The 24503-nt window shown below is 41.3% G+C and overlaps 1 protein-coding gene across 1 annotated transcript in view; it reads left to right on the top strand.

The window, feature by feature from the left end:
* LOC131078560 (uncharacterized) overlaps positions 1 to 24503 on the top strand; it is a 51552-nt gene that overhangs the window by 14835 nt on the left and 12214 nt on the right. The window contains exons 2-5 of the mRNA XM_058016288.2: positions 9749 to 9815; positions 9981 to 10066; positions 10334 to 10384; positions 10703 to 10750. Coding sequence (XP_057872271.2) covers positions 9749 to 9815; positions 9981 to 10066; positions 10334 to 10384; positions 10703 to 10750 — 252 coding nt within the window. The remainder of the gene's footprint in view (positions 1 to 9748; positions 9816 to 9980; positions 10067 to 10333; positions 10385 to 10702; positions 10751 to 24503) is intronic.

Consider the following 24503-nt stretch of genomic DNA (forward strand, 5'->3'; position numbering starts at 1 on the left):
TTTTGAGAAGTGGATGTTTTACTTCATCCAGGTGATTGTTCAAGGAAAGGGTACGATACATTGGGCTAGGATAATTAGCCATTGCTTAGACGTACAGTTGAGAAGACTCAGGGCTACTAAGTCCTTCCACATGAGTTCATACGTCATCTATGCGTTGATCAGAAGTGTTGAGTACGCAGGACTACCTCACAGAGGAGTGATTGGAAGAGGACCCAGCGAGGTCAGAGCTTGTGAATCCTATACCTACTTGCATCATCCGCCAGGGAAAAACTACAAGTTAGTCAATGATACTTTCACGATGAACATCACAAGGACGTTGCAAGGAGGGATTCACAACAGATTATCTCAGGATGCCCAGGAATTTATCAAGAGGTACGGTGCTTGGTTCATTCAGTTTCCCAAGTTCACTTACATTAGAGTGCATGGATGTCCTTTACCTCCATACATGTTGCCGAGGTACCCGACAGACAGAATTGTGTTACTTGAAGTAACAAGGCAGTTGGCAGCATATGTGAAGGCATTCAGACACAGACATCAGAATGGAGTTCAGGTACCTATTATTTTGGGTAATTCAGTTGAGGTATGTCCTAATGTCTTAGCCATGGATGACGCAGAGAAGGAGTTAGCCTTGTATTCTTTTTCATCTTTTGCTTGGAGGAATAGTTTTGATCCCCATGGACATTTAGAGGAGACGGTCGGTAGAAGATTTAGACATAAGCACCAAATTGAAGATTTTATGATGAATCTCCTAGATGATCTCGAAGTGAAACGAAAGATACATTCTAGATTGCCTTTGGATTTCATCAGGAAATGTAGGATTTACAGAGTGGCCGACCAAGCTCAGGACAACGGCAGGCACATCCAATCTTCATATGATAGAGAAAGCAAAACAATTAGTTTGAATTGGAATGAGCCCGAGGCCGTGGATTTAGATGATTTGATGGCACCAGTTTTGTCTTGTACTCGCAGATGGGTAGACGTTCAGCATCAGAAGTTGAGAGAACAAGGCATAGCTATGTCTTTTACTTTGGAAGAGAAACCAGCCGAAGGTGGAGCTAGCGTAAGTGAAGGCAATCCTAATCCTAGGAATTCAGGTGAAGGTAACCTTCGATGTGCCAGTGAGGGCAATCTCCATCCAAGAGGTTCGAAGAGAAAGGAAAGATCAAAAAAGAAAGAGTCTTCCAAGAAAAAGCAAGGTGCCAACAAAGATCAAACACCAGGTACTTCTTCCAGACCAGAGGATAGAACAGTTCGAGTGGAAGAGTCCATGGAGTCGATGGTACAAAATGACAGACAGGAGGAAGGACAGGCACAGCATGTTTCGTCAGATGGATCTCTTCAAGACTATGATTTAGATAATGATAATGAAATGCCATCTCCTCCCAGACAAGAAGAAATAGTACATAAAGAAATTCAAGTTCAAGAGACAAGATCGAATATCCCAGATTGGTTGAAGGAAAGATTAACCAAGGTGATCGTAATTGAGGACGAGGACAGTGCAATTGATTTAGAAAGCCTTGTTGGACGTTCACATGTGATAACAGAGAAGAAGAAGGCTACAAAGATGTCCAAGATGATTCGAGATGAGACTGGATCCAGAAAACTGCAGATAGCTACACCGGCAGCAGATAAGTATGAGGGTGAGATCCTAGCAGAAGACTATCATATACAAACTATTGAGTTAGGACCATCCACTGCAGAGCAGACAATGGATGATGCTACCGACACATTTGAGGCATTGAAGGACAAGCTTAGAGAAGAAGTGGAAAAGAATAGAAAGCTTGAGAGAGAGGTCGGTGCATGGAGGACATATTTCAGTCACATCAATGAACCTTTGGGACGTCAGGATCCAGTTAGATCACCAGTGCAGGCATTGCCCCTTCAATCAATCAATGAAGCAGAAAGATTCAGGAACCTGGTCCAGCGTACATGTAGTTGGATGGATAGATCTCATACAGTGGCCATAGAGTTTGTTACAAAGATGTCGAAGATCATTCATCAGGCTATTCAAGTTCTTGAGATAATCCACAGATTGATGGCAACAGTAGCTGCATTTGCCCATACCAAGGACGTTGTCATCCCTGTCTTGAAAGTTATAAGACATACATCCAGAAGAATTTTAGCGCAGGAGAGGATCTTAGAAGGTGATTCTCACAGTTTGTTTTAGTGGTCAACCTTACTCCATATAAAGAGTGTTCTCTTCGAAGACATCAGTGTTAGATGTGGTCAAGTTAAGGAGGTGATCAATCCGATCCAGGACAGAGTATTTGAGGTACTTCGTACCATTCTTGGCAGAAGGATCGAGGTCGAGACAGATGTGGATATACAAGAATTTGAGGATAGAATCAAGATCATCTTTTGCAAGGACGTAGATGTTACAGATGAACAATATGATCAGATGTATGCCACCATGCTCCTGATTGATAGAACAAAGGAACTTGAACCTACTTGGGACGCAGCTCTTCTAGATGCATTCGATCAGGTTATCCACTTAGAAGAGAGTATCAAGAATCTTCCCGAGATTCCAATCACAGAAATCGAAGGAATCGTGACAAAATTCATTGCATATGCTAAGAAAGAGAATTGGAAAGGGAATAAGATTCTAGATGAAAGGTTGTTACATATGACATGACATCTTATTTCTCATTGGTTGATACCTCCTAGATTTTTGTGCCAAATTTAATATTTGGCTATGTATTTAATATTGTTCAGTAAAAAGGAGGTCATTTGTAACAAACCCTAATTAGGGTTTAGGTGTCATGATCTTGTCCGTTGATTTATTTTCAATCTGGACCTTTCATTGTAACTGGGGATGCTATTTATACCCCCATTTTTCATTTCATTTGGTAATAGTTAATAGTCGAATAGTCAGATAAGAGTGAAATAGATAGATTAGAGTTAGAAGCAATTTTTATTTTATAGCAAGATTGAGTCTTGAAGAGAGAAATTCAAGCAATTGTTGTATATGATGACTTGGAAATCAATAAAATATTGAAGTTATGGTGTTTTGTTGCAAATTTCTTAAGTTATCTTCATGGTTGTTGGATGTACTTGAATCACGCTCAATCAAAGTAGTTTGTTAATTTGAAAGACTAAGTGTGAGATTTGATATTTGGTAGGATTCGCAATCCAAACCACTAGCTTCTTGCTGATTGTAGGAACGCCTTGCGTGGTCGACTGGAGAACATTTTGACTCCTTAACCTTCAAGCATTTTCGTATCTAGGATATGTACCTTCGTAGTAGTGTCCTTGGTCTTTGATGCGTTGAATATCATTATTACCTTAGAAGATCGCACTAATTTCAATTGAGTTGTTATCTTATGGCAAAATTGAAGTTGGTTGAGTCTTGCCAAATCTCATTCATGCTAAGTCGTTCATAGGGTTAGGCTAGATTAGACTTCCTTAAACCCTATCCTTTTGCTATTTTTTGAAAGTTCCTTTTTAGTTTAGTAGAATCTTCGAGCCTTTGGAATCCGTAAGACGCCTTGGAGGAAACAGCAAATCACATCATACCACTAAAAAAGCTTGTCCACACGTGGAGACCCCACTAAAAGAACCTTGGAGTCCATCTAACTGATCCTTTTTGCAGATCTTCAGCAGTTAGAGACTATTTTCTCAAGAGAGGATAAGATAACTATTGGTATTTTATTCTGTGTATGATTGTGTATAAAATACACGTCAACAAAACCCTAATTAGGGTTTGTTACAACCATTACATAACATTTAATGCTCGACCAATGAAATAATTGTATTGCTTGGACACATGTCCTCTCTGGAAAATTCCACCAATGGATAGCCGGGTAGGTACATTGAAGTTTGTGCTACCTTCCATGAGTTAGGTACATTGAATCTGGACATGCTGAGGTGGATCACACTGACTGGAGAAGTGATGACTAGGATGCCACCTCGTCTGACACTTGTAACTTGGTAGATATTCAACTTGATGTTGTTGAGAAGTTAGCTTTAATTAATTCATCTGGAACTATCTGCTTCTTCAACGAACCCTTGCTCTGACTTCTTTCGTCTTTGATGTGCAGGATGATTGATGTACCTTGCCTTGGAATACTGGATTGGAAGAGGTCGCCCTTGTTGATGTTTGATCGAAGAAAGCTATCCTTGTCGATGCTAGACTGGAGGAGGTCGCCCTTGTCCTTGCTTGATCTTCTTGGAGGAGACCGTCCTTGATCTGGCTTGATTTTCCCTCCCGGATCTCCATTTGATGCCTACACAAAATATTAAAGTTAGTCTTTTGAGCATCAAACCTCAAAGCATGAAATTTAAGACCTTTCAAAGGTAAAACTTAAGATATTAATTTGAAAAAAGTCATGATAAATCAAGAACTATACATTTTCAAATTAATCATGAATGGAATTTGGATCTTCAAGACTTAGACTTTACAAAATTGCAATGGGATCACAATAAGTCTTGAATAAGAACTTCAAAAAAGTAATTCTTCATACCTCCCTTTGAGTATTTAAGTACAAAACCTTGAAAAAATGAAGGAAGAAAACTGGATTTTGATGGACAAGCTTAGATTATAGTCCTCCCTTGGATGAATTACGCCTCCCCTAGCTTGGAAAAGAACAAATTCCACTTGCCTCCTCAAGATCTGGAAATTCGCCTTCAAATGTCTTCTCAAGCATCAATTCCACCACCTTAAGCCTCTAACACTTAGGATAATTCGCTCCAAATAGACTAGCTTTCGCACCTTCTTCTTGCTCTCCAAAATCGCACTTGAAGTAATGAATGAATGATTGATTAATTTGCTCAAAACACCCCTATTATATAGGGCGCTCACCACTTCACCTCCCCATAGGCCGACCTAGCAAATAAAAGGTGAAATAATAAATAAAATTGCAAAAAGGAGAGGCCGACTTGATAAATAAAGACAAAATAATGCCTTGTGTGCTCAACTTGTAAATTTTAATTTCACAAAAATTAATTTTAAATGCCTTTATAATAAAAATTCGATTTTCTAAGGCTCAAAATTAATTTATTAAATGCCAATTTAATTAATTTTTTCAAATATTCCAAAGTTAGCAATTTGGCATCTAATGCGATTTGGAGGATATTAACGCCCAAATATGGTAAGAAATAATGAATGCCATTAACTTCGCTCTGGTCCCTTAGAGAGGGACAGGAGCACTTTTCTCAATCTAGGCCTTGTATTCCACATTTTCACGTTCAAAACTTCATCTAGGCATTTTAAAATGACATTTTTGATTGGAGTCTTGAGTTTAATTCACTTGATCTTTAGAAGGAACGTGCCTTAGGACATTTTTCGCCCTGGACCCTTGGAGAGGGACAGGAGCGCCTTTTCATTTTTGGTCTTAATCCTTCACCTTTATTTGTCAATTCTCGCTGTGGGGTAAGCAATGATCCCTTTCATTCATTTCAATCACAAACTTGCCTTGGCCTTGCAGGAAATTTACACTTTTTGGAAAATCGCACTGGTCCCTTGGAGAGGGACGGGAGCACTTTTTGGAAAATCGCTTTGGTCCCTTGGAGAGGGACAGGAGCACTTTTTACATTTTGGCGTACTTCTTTGTTCTTTTAAACCTTCAATTGCATCTAAGGTATAAAACATCATTCGTCCTTCCTATCCAAGTCAAGTTTTGCCATAAAATATCAAACAAAGAGGAGAAACTTGAAAAAGTGCCATGGTCCTTCAGTGAGGGATAGGAGCACTTTTTGTCATTTGGGTTGATTTACTCCTTTGTGAACCGCTTAAATTATATTCAATGGACAAAACATGCCTCCCTTAACCTCTTCAAATCATAAAATCACTTTAATCTTGCAAAAATAGTGCAAATTTGAAATTCAAGCTCTGGTCCTTCAGTGAGGGACAGGAGCACTTTTTGCCCTCTAAGCCAAATTGTCTCACTTTTCATCTCGAAATTCCTTTGCTAGGGAAGATTTCATCTTACTTCACGCTACAAATAAGAGTTAATTTCCAAGAAAGGTCTAAAAATGTGTATCTAAAGAAAATCGCTCTGGTCCTCCAATGAGGGACAGGAGCACTTTTGACCTTCTAGGCAAAAACTTCATCATTTCATTGTTTTTAATCAAGTCTGGATGTTCTATCATGTTCATTTCGTCCTTCACCATGACTTTGATGTTTCAATTTGACCAAACAAGGTCAGGAATGACTCCAATAAGCCTTTTCGCCCTGGTCCCTTAGAGAGGGACATGAGCACTTTTGCCTTGGACCTCCTGAGAGGGACAGGAGCGAAATTTGACTTTTCGAACTCTCCGACAAGATAATTTTTATGGAATATAACATTTAAGTATAAGAAACAAGAAGGAAATGTTTCTTATACTTTTAAGTTATATTCCATATATACTTTCAGGATGTTTGAGAGTGGTTTCAGACCTCCAGGAGTTATATTGCAAAATCTAGTTTTTGGAGGTTTTTTCAGTTTCCAGACTTAGTCAAATTTCAGGATCAGGACATTCCAGACTTAGCCAAATTTCAAGATCAGGAGTCACTCAAGCAGGACCTGCCATCCAGTTGATCTCCCCGACAACACTAAAAAATGCAAAGGCTAACGGACAAAACCCTAAAAGATCTAGAAAACAAACCCTAAAAAGCAAAAAAGCAGGGGTCCCCATTTGCAATGGGGCGATGTGTGAAAACGTCACAACACTTGGAAACCCATACTTGGCGAGCCGTCTCCCAATCTTCCACACCCTTTGCATGCCGCCACTACTCCTTTGCATGCATGAGCTTCTTCACTCATATTCATGGTTGGAATTTCCTCATGATTATTATTAATAACCAAATGCAATATTTAATTTAATTTTATTAATTAAGAACTTATCCTTATTTTATTTAAAACAACTGGGCTATATAAGAATGCGGAGATAATCATCAAAACTGAATCCACCAACAATGCTAAAATTAGTAACCTTGCCAGCTGGTTCAGTTGGTGCTTGAAATACTGTTACTAAAAATAGTGAGTATTGGAAGACTAACCCCAATCTAGAAAAGGGCGTTATGCTCATAATAATGGTTGGAGCTCAACTAAACATCAAATAATGGCAAATTGCTAGACAAACTGCCTCCAAAGTTCCCTAACCCTAACTCATTAGCGTACAGGATCCAAACTGAATAGGCTAATAGTCCACCAACTCAACTGGTTAGGAAGACAACATTACAGAAAACTTCACTTCATGGGAAAATGTTGTAGCTAAAAAATTAGTAAGTTTCCTCAGACTCACAACTGATTACCATAGAATCGAATATATAGAAAATTACACAAAGAACAATACTCAAATAAACTCACAATTTATTTGTATGATCAAGTGCTTAAACTGATTGGTGGCTGGAATGAGATAGTGCAGCAAAGTGAAGAGCATGAATAACATTGAAACAATTGTATGATACTCCAAAACTGATATTACACCTGGTACATCCATTAATGGATGTTCATCAACCCATAATGCAGGTTGAAACACAATTTTCAGCCCCAAACATGGTACAGCACAATTAAAGACTAATATTTTTTATTATGTTGGGTGGTATGGCTGCTAGAAGAGAAGTGTACAACAGCTTTCAATAACCACCTCTTAATGTTATGAAAGGTTACATCTCCTTGCACAAATGATACAACCACCGGCAGTAAATATTTCCTCTTATTCAAAGTTTGTCTCCCTTGACTTAATATGGCATCCAAAACCTTTTTTAATATGTACTTTACAAAATGTATAGCCAAACTTCAATAATATTAACAATAATATATGACTGCTACTGATAAAAGATTAGTTGGAAAAATAATTGGTTGGAAAAATAATTTATTAGGGCCTAGCAAAGGCATGGCCAGTAACGATAACAATATTTGCTATATAAAATAACATAAATTATAATATTCCGGAAAGCGACCATAAAATTGGAACTAAATTTGAAAACTTTTACAGACTAGAAAACCTAATAGCCAAACTGGAATCAGAGTAATTGCAATCTTTCAGCACAAATGCATTCGTAAATGGAATCATTCTAATGGAGATGATGTTTTTTGCCTGCAAATCTGTAAGAAACCCTTCTAATTTCTTCACTGAAAATGTGTGTTCTTGACCATGTTCATTTTGTCAAACAGTTGGTAAACTTCTGATAATGAAGGTATTTGTTTTTGCAGATTTTTATATTCTTTTGCAAGGGTTTTTGGCATGAAATGCATCACAATTATGAACTAAATCACAAGTAATTTTTAACAATACTTTGATAGTGATAAATCAACAATAAATTGCATTAACTTTCAGAATTTTATTTGCAAACAATGCTTAGAAATTATAGAGATTTAGGAGTTTATTTCTGACCTTTAGACCCTCAAACAGCAATCATATGGCAGAATTATTCTGAGATAACTTACACAGTGCAGTCTCAAACGAGAGTACATTCATATGCAATTTGGATACTTTCCTGAGGATGTCATTGGCGGGCAGAAATTGCAGATCTGAGACTTCAATGATGCAGCAGAATTAAGGTATTAGAGATGCCTAGCTAAGGGACATTAAACCCTTACTTGCCCAGCCTGTCACTGTTCTTCAGTTTGCCAAAATTTCTGCAATATTTACTCTCAGAAGTGGCACTGACTTCTGCAAATTCGTCCAGGTTCACACCAGCTATGGAGTATATTCTTATGTCTGAAACACAGTGATTTCAGTCAATCCTATGGCCAGAAAATAACCCCACGATCTGCACTTTATTTATCATTAAACCTTATATCAGAACCTCACACCTAGGGTATTGATTTGCCCAACTATAAAAATTAACCCTAGTTGCCCAAAATCAATAATCTATCACAGTTATCAGCATTAAAATTGCTCAAACATATATCTGCCATTCATCAAAGCTTCACATCAGAGGTGCAGGGATGCTAAGTGATGGATTTTCGTCCAGCTCCTCACTTATTATCCACGGTCCTCAATACAGAGGCCCAGCAATAGGAATTGTCCCACAAATACCTGAAAATATCTCATTTAACCTTTCCCCAGTGTTGGTAAACAGATTTGTCATTGTGAATGCTTCTTCAAAAACAACCCTGTTTGCCCTGTAAGCAGTGATGAACATTTACAATATTTGGGAGAGATCGTTGTAGAATGTCGATCGTCCTCTATGTTTGAGAGGGGCAGCTCCCTTGTATGATGGGGGTGTTTGATATTTTGGGGATTTTAAACTCAGAATTGCATTTGAAAATTATAAATGTTGAATGGGAAGATGTAAACTAACTTCTGAAATTCAACATATATTGAAGTCAAGATACCAGGAACATGATAGGTTTGCTACTGATCTCATTCACATATGATACTTAGGAAAACAAAGGTTATCATTAATGAGACACACGACGCATCGACAATAACACACAGGAAACAATTTGAATGCACTTCCAAAACTTTGTTTACTATTGATTTGAATGCCCAGCCTTATATAGGGAGTTGAGGGAATAACAAATACATATTAGATTGCTTTTCCCTTTTCTTCCCAAAACTTAATTTAATTTTTTGTTTGTTTGTTTTTGGTGTGGAAGGCCCTTTTAATTGAACAATGCTTTTGAATCCCAGTCCTAGTGCTACTTTAATAATGCTCTTTTGAAAAAACAACAGCTTTTTTAAGTAACAAAACATAAGTTTGCCTTTTAATGAACATAACATAAAGTTATTTGGACAACTTAAGTTATATTATTAATTATCTACTTATCACAAAAGGGGACATGACAATCTCAATGATTCTTCTTTTTAAATCTTACAGATATTTCCTGAGTATCAGTTTGAATGGATCGTGCCAGAATTTGAAAAGACACTGTCTAAGGAACTTGGTAAGGATTTCAATTTCGTAGTAAGATTATTGATTAGTATGCAGTTTCATACTAGTATGGAATGTGTCTGATTTAGAAAGCTAATTGCAGAGCCTAAAAATTTACTGTGTATATATTTTTTTATAGATATTAATTATAGTTGCTAATTTTACTTTGGTTATCCAGACTTTATCCAGGAGGCAGAAAATGCAGAAAGAACAAGAAGGAATTTTAAAAAAAATAATGCGGTTAAGGTTCCCCATATCTTCTGGGTATAAATCCAATTAATATTAGTCATAGGTTGTGGTTTATTGTAAACAGTTCAATTCGCACAACTTTTTATTCTTTAGGGTTTATACTTTACAGTGGTGTAACATCATTAACTATGATGCTGCATAATTCTATCATTTCGTCCTTTGCTAGTTAGACATGTTTAATCTGTAGTAGATATGTGTATTCATGTGTGTTTCTGCACTAAGAGCATTGTATCCAATTGGGTTCCACTAAATTAACGTGATTGCTATAATGCTAATTCTCAGGATTTCACTAGAACACAAGTTCTCACAATGGAATTTATGCATGGCTGCAAGGTATGGATATTTTTTTTCTGCAAACTTAAAACAAAAGTCAATAACCTTCCAGTTGGTTAAATCTTAATTTCCAAATTCACTGTAATAATTTTTGTGGTTTATATCAAAGTTGTCTCACTTCCGTTTGCGAATAAACATAATAATTGGCAATTAATGAAATTATTGAGTCCAGCTTGCTTTCTATATTTTTCTCAGAAAAACAATAAACTTCTATATTTTCCTAATAGTCTATTCTCACCCTTTTGTATGGATTTGTTTTCAGTTTTTTATAAATCATTAATCATGCATGATTGATGACTATTGTATTCCTTAATACAGATTGATAATTTGGAATGCTTACTGGGGGCAGGTCTAAATCCAAGAAAGGTTGGTGATCACAACCAATGAAATCTTATGTCAAGAGACAATGTTTAATGAAATGTGGTGGATTTTTGTTGTATCGAATTTATAGAATAAGCTATTGTAGAAAATTGTGTAGGAAGAGAAATTCAGTTCAAGTTTTTAATAAGTACGCCAAAAAACGATTTGATTTTTTTTTTTTGAGTATATCAAATATTGGGCAATGCTTCTATAATTTCTTGTAATTGGTGGCTTTACTTCTAAAGCTTGATTAAAAATTAATTATCTGGTAATAGTTGGCATCATGTAGCAAAAATCTTCTTAGGATTGACTTGACAAACCAAAAGATAATTATTTTTGTCAATTAATTGGGCTATAATCAAGAAAAAATTGGGAAATAAAAGAATGCTGAAAAATTCATAAAAACAAAGAAAACTGTTGCTATTTTAATTTCATACCTAATTTGGAAAAAAATGGTTCTTTCCATCCAATGCATCTGAAATAATTTTTTATTTAGTCGAGTGTTAGCCCCCAAAAGGTCAAGGGGTGCTGCACCCTAGATGTCATGATGCAAGGCAGTGTCAGGGTTAGAGATGCCCTGCCACCAAGACCAAATTAAGGTGTTTGAGGCCACGTGGACCCTCATGGAACATGTGATTTTTAATAATTTGATTACTTATAACCAAGATCCAATCTCTTAAAAAAGCAGTTGTAGATTTCATAAAGCTGTAGTTAGGCGATATTTCAATGAAAATGGATAGATATTTGCTGAAGAATGAGTGCCCTTGAGTGCACCATAATTGATCCTAATGTTTGGTTATTTTCATAAAATGCAAATTTCCAATGTAAAAATGTGGCTTTGATGGAAAATTCAAAAAACAAGTATTTTACTGGCAAATTGAAAAGAACAGATGGAAATTTTTGCCGGCAGTCAAAAGAAGATCTGGCAACCTCGAAATAGAGCTAGTGATCCAAATGAAAAATCATATATCTTTTTAAGACTGGATCACCCTACTGGACCAAGCATCAATTTATTGTGATAAAGTGTGATTTATTATATATTTTTGCTACTGTTGTTGGTATTAGAAGTTTATGACTATGTCACTGCATTGAAACTTGCTATTGCATATCACTGGAAAATCTGGCAGCCTCAAAATTGTGCAAGTGATCCAATGGAAAAATTCTGTATCTTATTCAGATTGGATTGCCAACTGGACTGAGCAGGAATTTATTGTGAAGTGTGATTTATTAAATATTTTTGCTACTATTGTTGGCATAGAAGTTTATGATTGTAACAGTATTGCAAATTGCTATTGTATATCTTCAACAAAATGAAGCCTGAATATTAAGCCACACTTTAAGCAACCATTCATTAGCACTGTTTCACTGTTTCAATGTATTGAAATATTTGTAGGAGAACAATTTTGCCAGATATTAACATCTTAAAAAAGTAATTCTTTAAATGGACGTAAGTTGTAAGTCAAATGGGATGATAGTTTGGGGATACAAACCTGTTATGGCCCTATATACTTGATTCTTGGACATAGATATTACAATCAGACATTTTATATGACTAATGATCAAACTAATTAAACTATCATTCTATTCAAACAAGTATATTGATAGTCAGCAGTTAACCTCATAATGCAATTACCATAGCAATATTCCTCCTTGGGCCACTATTTTTCCCACAATTTTCAATTATGGAACATCAGAAGGAATCTTTTTCTCCCCCACCCAAATAAAAAGATGAAAGTTATTTGTCATACCACTCTATAATACTGTCTAGGTTTTTTATTGATAATATCATTTATATTCATTACCAAATTTGAATAGTGCTAAAATATTGCCTTTAAAGGCAGCACCTTTAATGTAAGGCCTTGTTTTACCAACGCATGAAGAAGATTTCTTTAAGTATGACTTTTGACATGGGTTTAACAAAATTACTGTTAGTGGGGCAGGTTTTAAAAAAGCTTTTTGATTGATATCATTAAGTCATTGATTGATGCCATTAAGTCATTAATCTGCACAATAGTGATGTCATTAAGTCATTAAGTCAATCTTATCATGACACAAAAAAGAGGTTATTGAGACACTTTTGAGTCAACTTGTTATGCTTATTTATGTAAATCGCCTCAAACATGCTTCAATTGTGTTCACACTCAAAAGCGCTACACTTTTAAGTCAACTTATTGTGCTTGTTTATGTAAATGGACTCAAACATGCTTCAATTGTGTTCACACTCAAAAAGTGCTAGGGCTAGTACAAAATGCAAATAGCAATGCTTTAAAAATTTATCGTTATTGCACTTTAATCTTCAACGACAAATATACAAAGAGAGCATTTATGACTTTCAAGTTTCAAGTAATTGGAATTGCATTCATTAAATAAGTCGACTTGTGCAAAAGTAGAATTAATCTTTGAAGGACCTGAGTTTTTTTCAACCTAGCTATTAGGTCATCCTCTTTTGAACGAGTAGAGTTGAAAAAGACAACCTGCCATCTGAACCCTTGTAATTTACATCTTATCATGAATTTTTTCTCTAAGAATTTTATTAGATGTTATCCTCTCTATGCATGTGTGGATTTTGCTGATAGCATCCTCATTGGCCCTAGGAATCAATAAAGAAAAGCTTGGGATTTAGTAATAGGCTGCTGCATGTATGTGGTAGAGGTTTTCCTCTACTTAGGTGATACAGATTTCACTCATGCCACTCTTGCGTAGGGTGAGCATGACACCTACTTCTTCATATTCTCCAATCTACTCTACTAACTATGACATCTTTGTGTTCTTGAAGCCACACTCCAACAACTCATCTAGAAGACACTTTAAAAGCGTTGGAGATTTTGCGTTTAGGAAAGTATTTGCCATGCTCTAACAGTATATGCATTGGCCACATATGCACAAAAATATGTAAGACACAATGCACCACTGAGAGGGGTGAATCAGTGGTTCTTAATCTTTTACCCTTTAACTTACTTATGCGTGTATACCGGTTATGGGATCTAACACAATGGAGACATACCGGTTAGTGAGGAGATCAACTCAAACCAATCACACACAAAGAGACATCTCATAACTCCAGGATGTATGAGGAAAACCCAAGATGGGAAAAACCTCGATGAGCAATGCTGCTAGAGTCTACTGCTCCAATCCAGCCTCACAATGAAAACACAGTTACAAAGTTTAGGGCACCAACCCAAGGAGCACCAACCCCTGACTTTAGGGCACCAACCCAAGGAGCTACAACCCAAAGGAGCTAACACCCCTGCCTTTAGGGCATCTACCCAAGGAGCACCAACCCCTGCACCGAGCTACAACTCAGTGTTCACCATGAGAACATCAAATACATAGGTAGTAATCTAGTTACAAGTGAATCTTGTAACAACTTAATACAATCTCCCCTACTGGTAAGGTATCTCCTCAGCCTTACCAGTTCTCTGCTCACTCTGACTGAATCTTCACCAACTCAGTCACTATCCTGTTGGATCTTCTCTTCTTACTCACTGCTCTCTCGTCTCACTGCTGCTGCTTACCGGTTCACCTTCCTCTCTGCCGATTCTCACTTCCTTCAGTTCTCTGCTGCTCTCCACCGATACTATCCTTAGCCGGTTATATGCCTGCCTACTCTGCAGCTTCTTTCACCTTTGCTCTGCCGGTATGGACACTACCGGTTCTGCTCTTCTACCGGTTGAACACTTCAACCTGGTTCTCCCTCACTCTTACTCTCTTCTCAGATACTCGTTGAGCACTTGCTGTTTTGCTCTCACATGCAGAAGTAACACTCTGTCACTTTCCAACAGCATAATCTTCTTCCATCCAACAGCAGCTAACATTCTCTTTAGCCCTCACACTTATAGCCAGGTTTTCCCGCCAAAACCCAATTCAAAATCCAAGCGGTCAGGGTTTCCTCACCATCCTCGAGGCAAACCGAATCCAATCAGATCTTGCTCGATCTGATTCTTCTGACATCCATCTGCACAAGTCCGCCATCAACGTGCCTTCCAAAACATGCCTTCCTTCTTCAACGACCTGCAAACGATCTATCGGCATACTTCTTGGTCAATTGCCATTAATGGCATGACGGGTTGCTTCAACTACTCTGATCTGCTCGATCAATCTATCCTCAATCCTCTCTTGTCCGTTCAGTCTCGAGCCGCGCACTTCTGCATCTTCACCTCGAGCTTCGCAGTCTCCTTTAAAGTCGACCAACTCTACACCTACCCCATCAGTGTACATTCCATCTTCATCCGATGCATGTTCACCATGTTGACTCCATGTGGCATCCGAGTTGACCAACTGTTAACTTGGCCCTTCGAGCTGGTCCAGATAGGATCATTGACCAAACATTCTACCGGTTCCTCTTCTTTGCCGGTTTGCTAACCCTGTCGGTCTCACTCATTGTATCGGTTTCCTCATCATATCTGCCCTCAACTTGAACTATCGATGGAACTCCCAAACCGGTCTCTAGACAGGTAGATCCAAAGTATGCTCATTCCCACAAGTGGGAAATCTTCTGCATCTGCACCTTGCTTATATAACCGGTGGACTTACATACCAGTTACCACTCTTGATGCCACCATGTCATCAATCTTCACAAGACTCCATCTTCAATCAGGTCACATTCTACTCTGACTGCATCTTCATTCGGTGGGATTCTTGTTGTTTTGCAACCTCACAGCATACGGGTGATCTGTTCATTCTCCTCTTCCGGTGGTCATCCCATATCGGTTGACATCAATGACAACACAATGCCAACAAAATATAGATCTACAAATCAAGTCTTGCATGCCTTATAACATTGCCAAAGGACAAAAAATGAGAAACTTGAACTGCATACACCATTTGGGGTCCCATCCAATTCTTGGGACCATCAAAATGGATATTTTGCAGTGTTCCACGGGCGTAGGGGACGGGGGGACGTGTTTTCGAGACAGGTGGACCAAGGGCCTAAGTTTGGGGACGACGATGGGGTGGTGGTGCTCATATAGTTATACATATACATATAGTACTTGAAAAACTAGTTTTGAAAAGATGTATGACAGTATAACAGTATAAGAATTAGATTTCAAATGAAACTATAGGAAATACCAAGATTACTTAGATTAGTAATACTAATTGCTAAATGCTAAATAAAATTTGACAAATGAAATTGTCAAATTGGAGATTTCTCATTTCTATTATATCGAAAAAGGAAAACAAAAATATGAATATCGAATGCCATTGCAAAGTCTATAATAATAAAGATGATTACATGATTCATCATTACAATGAGTAGCCAAATACAAATACGTGTAGCAATAGCATTACAAAAGAGACTAGAGTCAAAGACAAAATGACAAAACTCAAAATGTAGCTAATGGAGGCCTCTAATCATCTGCGAACTCCTCACTAGAACTGTTGGACTCTTGAAGATCAAGGTCCCTCAAGCTCACACCAACTAGCCCTGCATCTGAAGTGGTAGGATCATCCTCATCAATCTGTGAAGGCTCCTTTGGCTCTACATCCCATTGTGCCGCTGGACTCTCCTTGTACACAAGTGTCTTGCGATCCATGAGACGCAAAGCACTGTGTACAGCCACAAGCTTCTCTGCTCTCTTAGAGGTAAGTTTGTTCCTCTTAAGAGAGTGGATGAAGCTATATGTAGACCAGTTCCTCTCAGCAGCTGAAGAACTGGAAACCTGGGATACTAGACAGATGGCTAGTGGTGGTCAAAGATTTCGGGCCATGACAATTCCACCACAAAAGTAAGTCTTCTTGTGCCATAGTTTCTATATCCATCTTTGCCGCATCTGAATAACCTCTAAGAGTGGCAAATCTTCCCCACTCAGTGCGCATTGTGTCGGCATCTCTGGAATCAAACATCTTCTCTATGCACCTAAAGAAACCCACCTTCACCTCATCATCCTGAATCGGCGTCAGTCTACCTAGTCTAGCCTTGTACCACTTAGGATTCAAGGCAAAGGCAGCCATATGCAAAGGAGTGTTCAACTTGTCCCATCTATGCTAAATGATAGGCCAGATTTGCTCATTGTAGAATGCTAGAGAGGGGTCCTTCACTCGCACAGCAGCCTCATCTGGTCAAGCATAGAGTCAATGCACTCATACACCTCTCCAAGGTTAGGTGCATCCCCATCCCCATATCTGATCACCTGGAATACTGGAGAAATGATGGAGACAATGTATTTCGCATTAGTCGAAAACACATCACTCTTCACTATCTCCTTCACCCTTCTACCTTGCTCTGTCTTGGCCTCAGCCCACCTATTCCACTCATTAGTCATAACCATGAGTTGCAATGCCTCTTGCAACTCAATCATTCTCTCCGAGAGAATGAAATAGGATGCTTATCTAGTCTCAATTGGTTTCAATAACTCCTTCTTCGCGAAGGTCTTGAACAGTGCATTTGAAGTGTGGTGGTTACAAATAAACATCTGCACATCTCTCGCATCAGTGACCACTCCTCTAATCCAGTCTATCTTCCCCATGTCCTTGAGTGCATTGTTCATGGAATGCACACATGGGGTCCACCAAATGTGTCTATAGGCTGCTTCAATGAGTCTCCCTGCTGCTCTACACACATGGGCTGCATCTATCACTACTTGGACCACATTTTGTGGCCCAACCTCCTCAATAGTCTCCCTGAGGACCTGAAACTGGAAATCAGCATCTTTACGATGCCCTGTACAATCAACTGCTCTAAGGAAGTATGGGACCTCTACACATGTGACCATGACGTTGATGAGTGGACGATGGCTAATGTCCGTCCACCCATCCATAACTATGCTGCACTGCGATGCCACCCAACATGCCTTCATCTTCTTCATCAAAATATTGATCTTGGAATAGCATTTATCCAAGATCGAGGTCCTCATTTTCGTCTCCCCTAGTGGCACATAAAATGGTCCTCCCTTGGCCATCATAGCCATCATCTCCCTATAATAAGGAGATCGTGTAACATGAAATGGAATGCCATTGGCAAAGAAGAACTTGCCAATGGATTCATCTATCTCATCTCTTAGCTGCACATTAAACATATCAGCAATGGGGTTGCTCTGTGGTGTCTGCAACCTACATTTCCCAGCCCTAGCGGCTGTAGAAGTGGAAGTGGATGGAGATCCAAACATCATTCCTCCCGTCTGCAAAGCATGAGAAGTATGTGGCACATTTTGGTAGCCCTGGAGTGCTGCCCTAGCAAACAAAGTAGTAGGCATTGAAATATTTGTGTCATTTGGAACCCCCCAAAGCCTGTTAAACTCAATTCTGTACTACATATTTTTAGCTTCCCCCCAAAACTTACAATGTTTCACGCCTTTTGTTGACGGGAATAATCATTATGTTATGTTGGTATATTATGTTTATGTTGTCGTCGGTAATAATGAGTTACGGCAGTCAGTTAGTTAGCCGACGGGTAGGTAGTTGGAGTTGCGACGGTTGTGTCGCACCCCTTCGGCTGTCATATATTGTACCACCTCCGGGTGTTGGAGGACTTTTAATGTTGGCGACACATTATAATATGAACATCTTTTGACATTAATGGCAAGCTTATTCTGGTACTTCTTTTGTTTTTGCATTGTGCATTGCTGTTCGATTTCTGTATTCTTCCTGTTTACCCAGTGAGGTAAACATTTGGCGCTGCTGCCGAAATTATTTCGAGAGGGACGGGAATATACTACATGGCACAGGGATAATGGGACAACCATTGCCCAAGGGGACGAGCAGTAATACTGACGAAGATCACCAAGAACTGTTCGAAGGAGAACGAGCACTCACAAAAGATTTCTCTTGCATCCTTCAGGTGGCCATCGAAACACACGTACGGAGGGAAGCCACCATTGAGGCTGTTCCAGAGGATGCTGTGTGGAGCACGCTTGGTGTAAGCCCGGCGGTGAATCGGTTGATGAGCAATTTGCCTAAACTTTTGGCTCAAGCATTTTTGGCTCTTCAAAACCGTAGAGAAGACACCTACCGTGAGAACCGACGACAGCACATCTTACGAGAATTTCATGAGCGCCAGGATGACGGACGTAGAGAGGACCAACGAAGGACAAATAATCCTTAAATTGTGAAGGGAGAGAAATAAAGAACACTGTTGGAAGCGAAGAATTATGTTGATTGTATACAAAAGAATGAATTAATAAAGACTGTTGTGTTTTGGTTTATGTGTTGTGAAACATGAAATTGTACCACAATTAATGCCCAATTTATTGAATAAAGACAGAAATAAGAAATTAGAAACCGACGAGTGGGAGGCTGCGCAGAAGGCTTTGATTCTGGAACAACGTGTAGAACGTAGACGGAGGCTGAGGCAACTTGCCGAAGGACGACCTGCCGAAGGGTTGCTCGAAGGGAACCAAGGAGGTGTCACGGAAGGTGCAGAAGCCGAGGGGAATTTCTACGCGTCGCCGGACTACTGTAGAGCAAGAAGCCTCGAAGAGTTTCTGGAGGAAACTAGGTTACGGAGAGAACTAGTTGAAGAGACTCGAGATCGGTTCAAAAACTTATCTCTCACGCCACAAAGGGAGGATCACCGAAGGGAGCCGGGCACAGGTGACGGCGAAGGGGGAGCTAACCGCACGGTAGTCGCTCTCACGCCACAAAGGGAGGATCACCGAAGGGAGCCGGGCACCGGCGAAGGGGAAGCTAACCGCACGGTAGTCGCTCTCACGCCACAAAGGGAGGATCACCGAAGGGAGCCAGGCACGGGTGACGGTGAAGGGGAAGCTAACCGCACGGTAGGTACAAGGCAGAACACCGTACCTTTGGTCACCACCACAAGAGACATCAGCGGCATCGGAGGGGGCAGCGCCGGAGGGCAGACACGGCCACAACCACCTCCAAGTGGACGACTTCCATCAATGGCGACCAAACAGAAGTTGCCCAAATTCAACGGGGATAGCAAAGATGATCCCGCACGGCATTGCCGTACCTGCGAAACCATCTAGACAGCCAACGGGGTGACTGACCAGGATGAATGGATGAAGCAGTTCCCCGCCACACTGAGAGGAGTGGCTATTGACTAGTATTCAGACTTGGATAAAACCGCGGTAACTACGTGGGATGAATTGAAGAAAGCATTCGAGAAGGAATTTCGGCTTCTCCGAGATGATAATGAGATAGTCTTGGAAATCTATGGAACAAAGCAAGGAAAGGAGGAGACCGTACGGGCATATGGCCGCCGGCTAAAGGAATTAGTCGGAAAGATGGAAAGCCAACCGGCTGATGGCTTAAAGAAGCGGTGGTTTGTCGAGGGTCTGAACCCTAAGCTACGACGAAAGATGAAAATTGTGCCTCCGACATCCTACGATGATGCATACAACCGGGCCATGGACTTGGAAAGTGAAAATAAGACGGCCAAAAAGAAGAAGAATAGATCTTCGTCATCCTCTGAAGATGATACGTCGGAAGAAGGGAGTAGTAGTGATGAGAAGCCGAAGAAGAAAGTCACGGCCCTTCAGAAGGATATGGAACGGATGTTAAAAGAGTTTAAGACAATGAAGGGGACCACAAGCAAGGATGATGAACTGTGGTGCACGGATTGTAAGGAGAGCGGCCACACAAAGGGTGTCTGTCCCAAGAAGGCATTCTGTGACATCTGCCAGATCATGGGACATTCTACGAAGGAATGCCCATACAATCTGAAGGCACGTAACCAGCAAGTGCTCTTTGCACATGAGCAGCCCTCCACATCGGATTCAAACAATAATGCATCTTCCGGAGGCTACCGAGGAAACCAACGAGGCGGACGGGGGAATAATAATAATTCCACCAGAAACAGGGTCCAATACGACGCGAAGGGACGCCCGATGATTCAATGTAGGGCTTGCAATCAATGGGGTCATTACGCACGAGAGTGTAATAACAATGACACCGCTCAAAAGCTATGTCGGTGGTGTGGCCCTGGTGACCATGAAGATGCCGATTGTCCGAAGTCTGGCGTAGGGGCCAATCTGATTGATATCGAAGGCAACACACGAGGTAAAGAAGCCATCCTTGCTCTTACCCGAGGGCAGGCAAAGGAAGCCCGATACCCCCATCCCCGCACCGAGAAGCAGAGAATGACGGAGGCAAGGGAGGAAATAGAAAGGGCCATGAAAGCCCAATGGGGAGAGACACACGAGTCATCTGGACCCTACTGCACAGACGCGGAGAGGAACATTGTACGACAGATGCTCCAAATGGAGGTACCTGTGAAACTGGAAGACCTCCTACACACCATACCGCAATTGGGGACAGTGTTGTTGGGCACAAAGGTTGATAAACCCAAACCGAGAGACATGGACGCTCCCATACTAGGAAGCTCGGCAACAAATCCAGTTGTACTTACCGTCAACAATGGCCGACACCCAGCTGTGGTGGAGATGGGCATCTTGGGCACCATCCTAACAGATACTATAGTAGACGGCGGTTCCGGAGTAAATGTCCTTTCGGAGGACACATGGAAAAAGCTAGGAAAGCCCAGTCTGTGGCCACCTACGTTTAATCTGCTAGGTGCAGACCAGCACGGGATTAAACCCCTCGGCATGTTGATGGCACAGCAAGTCACCGTGGGTGCACAACCTTTTGTACTCGACTTCGTGGTCATTCCATTGAAACAGAAAGGGTATGACGCCATACTTGGAAGAGGATGGTTGGTGGCAGCGAAAGCAAACCACAACTGGAAACGAAATACACTCTCGATGGAGAGCGGAGGCAAGAAATTCACTATTGATCTCCGGACGCAGTTGGTGAGCGAGGAACTTGCCTCTTCCTCGGGATCTGAATTCGAGAGGGAAAATGACCCACGAGACGAAGGGAGAGAGGGGATGGACCCAGATGCCGAAGGCATATTAAAAATCGGAGGTTGCTGTTCGGAGGATGACACAGATTCACTAAATGGATTGTTCCATTGGCAGCAGGAGGACTATGAGATGTTCTCATCCTCCTGTAACGTATTAAGCGTCGAAGGAGAGGAGCCAGATCAATATCCTCCAGAATACAGAGAATATTGGAAGGGAGACGCCCCAAACCTTGGCGACGTAAATAATCCGAAGCGTGTCGGCAACGATTGGAACCCTGTGTGGAAGGCCGCAGCCTTCAAAATCTTTATTATCCTTCTTCTTATGTACGGGAAGGAGGTCGTGGTCCCTATAGAATTTGTGGTTCCAGGTTTTCGAATGGCCATGGAAAATAAACTTGCCACCAATAGGTTTAAATTGAAACCCTATCACGCGAAGCGCGCAGGGGACCCGAGAGGCCGGACGGACACCTGAGAGCCCGAAGGGGGACCCAAGAGGATGGAAGGGGACCTAAGAGGCCGGGCAAGCGACTTGAGAGGCACAGGACAAAAGCAGGAGACTTTTGGGCGAGGAAAATCGAGAAGGATGAAGGGCAATCCCAGAGACAGGGGACCCGAGCCGAAGACTCTTTAGACAACTTACCAAAAAAAAAAAAAAAGAGAAAAAAAATCGCACGGTCGTACGACAGCGATCGTAAGGGACACAAAAAAAAATTGTGAAAAAAACGCCACCGTACAGGGCCGTACGACAGATGACCGTACGGTTGGAAGAGAAAAAAATATATATAAAAAAAAAAAACGTAAAAGTACCAAAAAAAAAAAAGAGAGAGAAAAAGGCCACCGTACGGTGGGCCCACCGAAGGTGGCATCACCGTACGATGGAACCACCGACGGTGGAGCCACCGTGCGGTGGAACCATCGTGCGGTGGGACCACCGACGGTGGAGCCACCGTGTGGTGGAACCACCGACGGTGGACCCATCGTGCGGTGGAACCACTGACGGTGGCACCACCGTGCGGTGGGAGCCATCGAAGGCCGCGAAAAATATAAAGCGCCGCATGAAGACACCGCCGCGCAAGGTTAAAACACCGAACACCGCCGCACAGCAAGGGATAGAGGAGGAGGAAGACGCACCGCACGACCCGATCAACACGCACAGCAAGGGTTACGCGCAACAACCGCAAAAGGGAAAAGAAAAAAAAAAGAGACCAAGCCCGCACAATCCACACAGCCACGTAAGGGCAAAACGACCGCCACAGGTAGACCAAGCAGCCGCACGATTGGAGGTGCCAGTGTTGTTGTTGACTGTACAGGGAGGTTGTATGGCCGGGGTGCCATCGGGGACATTACAGTGCCTTATTAAAAAAAAAAAAAAAAGACGACGACGGATTGAAAAATGATTCGATGACATCTGGAGCCTGGACACTGAAAATATTGGAGTGTAGAAGAAGGGTTTTGACATCATAAAATATCACAGAAATGATGCGTGCCATGAACTTTCGTGGGGTTCTAAAGGTTGTAAATTGGTGTTGGCGACGGGGGCATTGGCTTAGGACCCCGCCAGGGGCGCTGCCCCTCGACCCCGCGGGGGGCTGCCCCAGACCCCGCGGGGGCGCTGCCCCTCGACCCCGCTGGGGGCGTTGCCCCCAGACCCCCAGTTTATTTTGAGCTACAAAAGACCACGGGAAGTGTTGTGGTTGTCCGTATTGTGCGAAAGAAGCCCACAGCTAAGCATTGGCAAGGAAGCCATAAGCCGTAGAGGGAGACGGATTTGGAGGTTGCGAACAAACAGAGTTTGAGGGAAGGCATTGCAAGTCCGCGCAGTTGTATGACACCAGGGAGTTATTCAGTTCAGTTTTTAGCCTTTGGGGAGTGTGATGGAGGATTTGAGGTGTCTCCTAGCATTTGTGCCAACGGATTATGGCCACCTCCAGGCATGACTGGTACGCTTTGAGGAACTCGGAGTATGTCTCGGCTGGACGTGAGGTTGCCTTGGTGGATGCACAGAGGGCTCGGGAGGAACTAACCACCAGGTTGGAGGCAATAGTCGCGTGAGACTTAGTTCAGCGTACCCAGGAGTTGGATGCCGAGAGAGCAGCACGGGTGGCTATCGAGGACAAATTGGCTAGGGAGACAGAATCATTTGAGTAGCAGTTGGTGGAAGCTGAGACTGAAAAACGTGTTTTGCAGACAAGTTTGGGTTAGGCCCAGGAGAACTGTGATGGCAAAGGAAGCAATATTGGTGAAATCCGCACTTGAGCATCAGATGGTAGCAGAAAAGGGTTTTCAGGCGAGGACGCAGCAAGTGTATAAGATCCGGGCCCGACTAGCGTCAGTAGTTCCTGCCGTTCATCTCTATTTTGTATTAAGTCGTCGGAGTCGACTTCTTTTCTTGGGGGGGATGATGTTGACGGGAATAATCATTATGTTATGTTGGTATATTATGTTTATGTTGTCGTCGGTAATAATGAGTTACGGCGGTCAGTTAGTTAGCCGACGGGTAGGTAGTTGGAGTTGCGACGGTTGTGTCGCACCCCTTCGGCTGTCATATATTGTACCACCTCCGGGTGTTGGAGGACATGTAATGTTGGCGACACATTATAATATGAACATCTTTTGACATTAATGGCAAGCTTATTCTGGTACTTCTTTTGTATTTGCATTGTGCATTGCTGTTCAATTTCTGTATTCTTCCTGTATACCCAGTGAGGTAAACACCTTTTTCTCTCCAAAACAAAAAGTGTGCATTCACCCTACTAATGCTATTGAACCATTCAGTGTCACAAATGTTGTACTTAGGATCAAAATGACCCCTAGCATATGGTGCAAACAACTCTGAAGGGCAACCTATACTAGCTGATGCACTCGCCATAGAACTAGATTGGGCTCCAGGATCAGCCCCATGGTCACCCCCCTCATTTTCAGGTTCATATTCTGAATCATTCTCACCATGAGAATGGATTTCCATGTCATCTTCACTCATGCCTTGGGCGCTCATTGTGA

This window comes from Cryptomeria japonica, chromosome 8, assembly GCF_030272615.1.
Source record: "Cryptomeria japonica chromosome 8, Sugi_1.0, whole genome shotgun sequence".
Taxonomy (NCBI): Eukaryota; Viridiplantae; Streptophyta; class Pinopsida; order Cupressales; family Cupressaceae; genus Cryptomeria; species Cryptomeria japonica.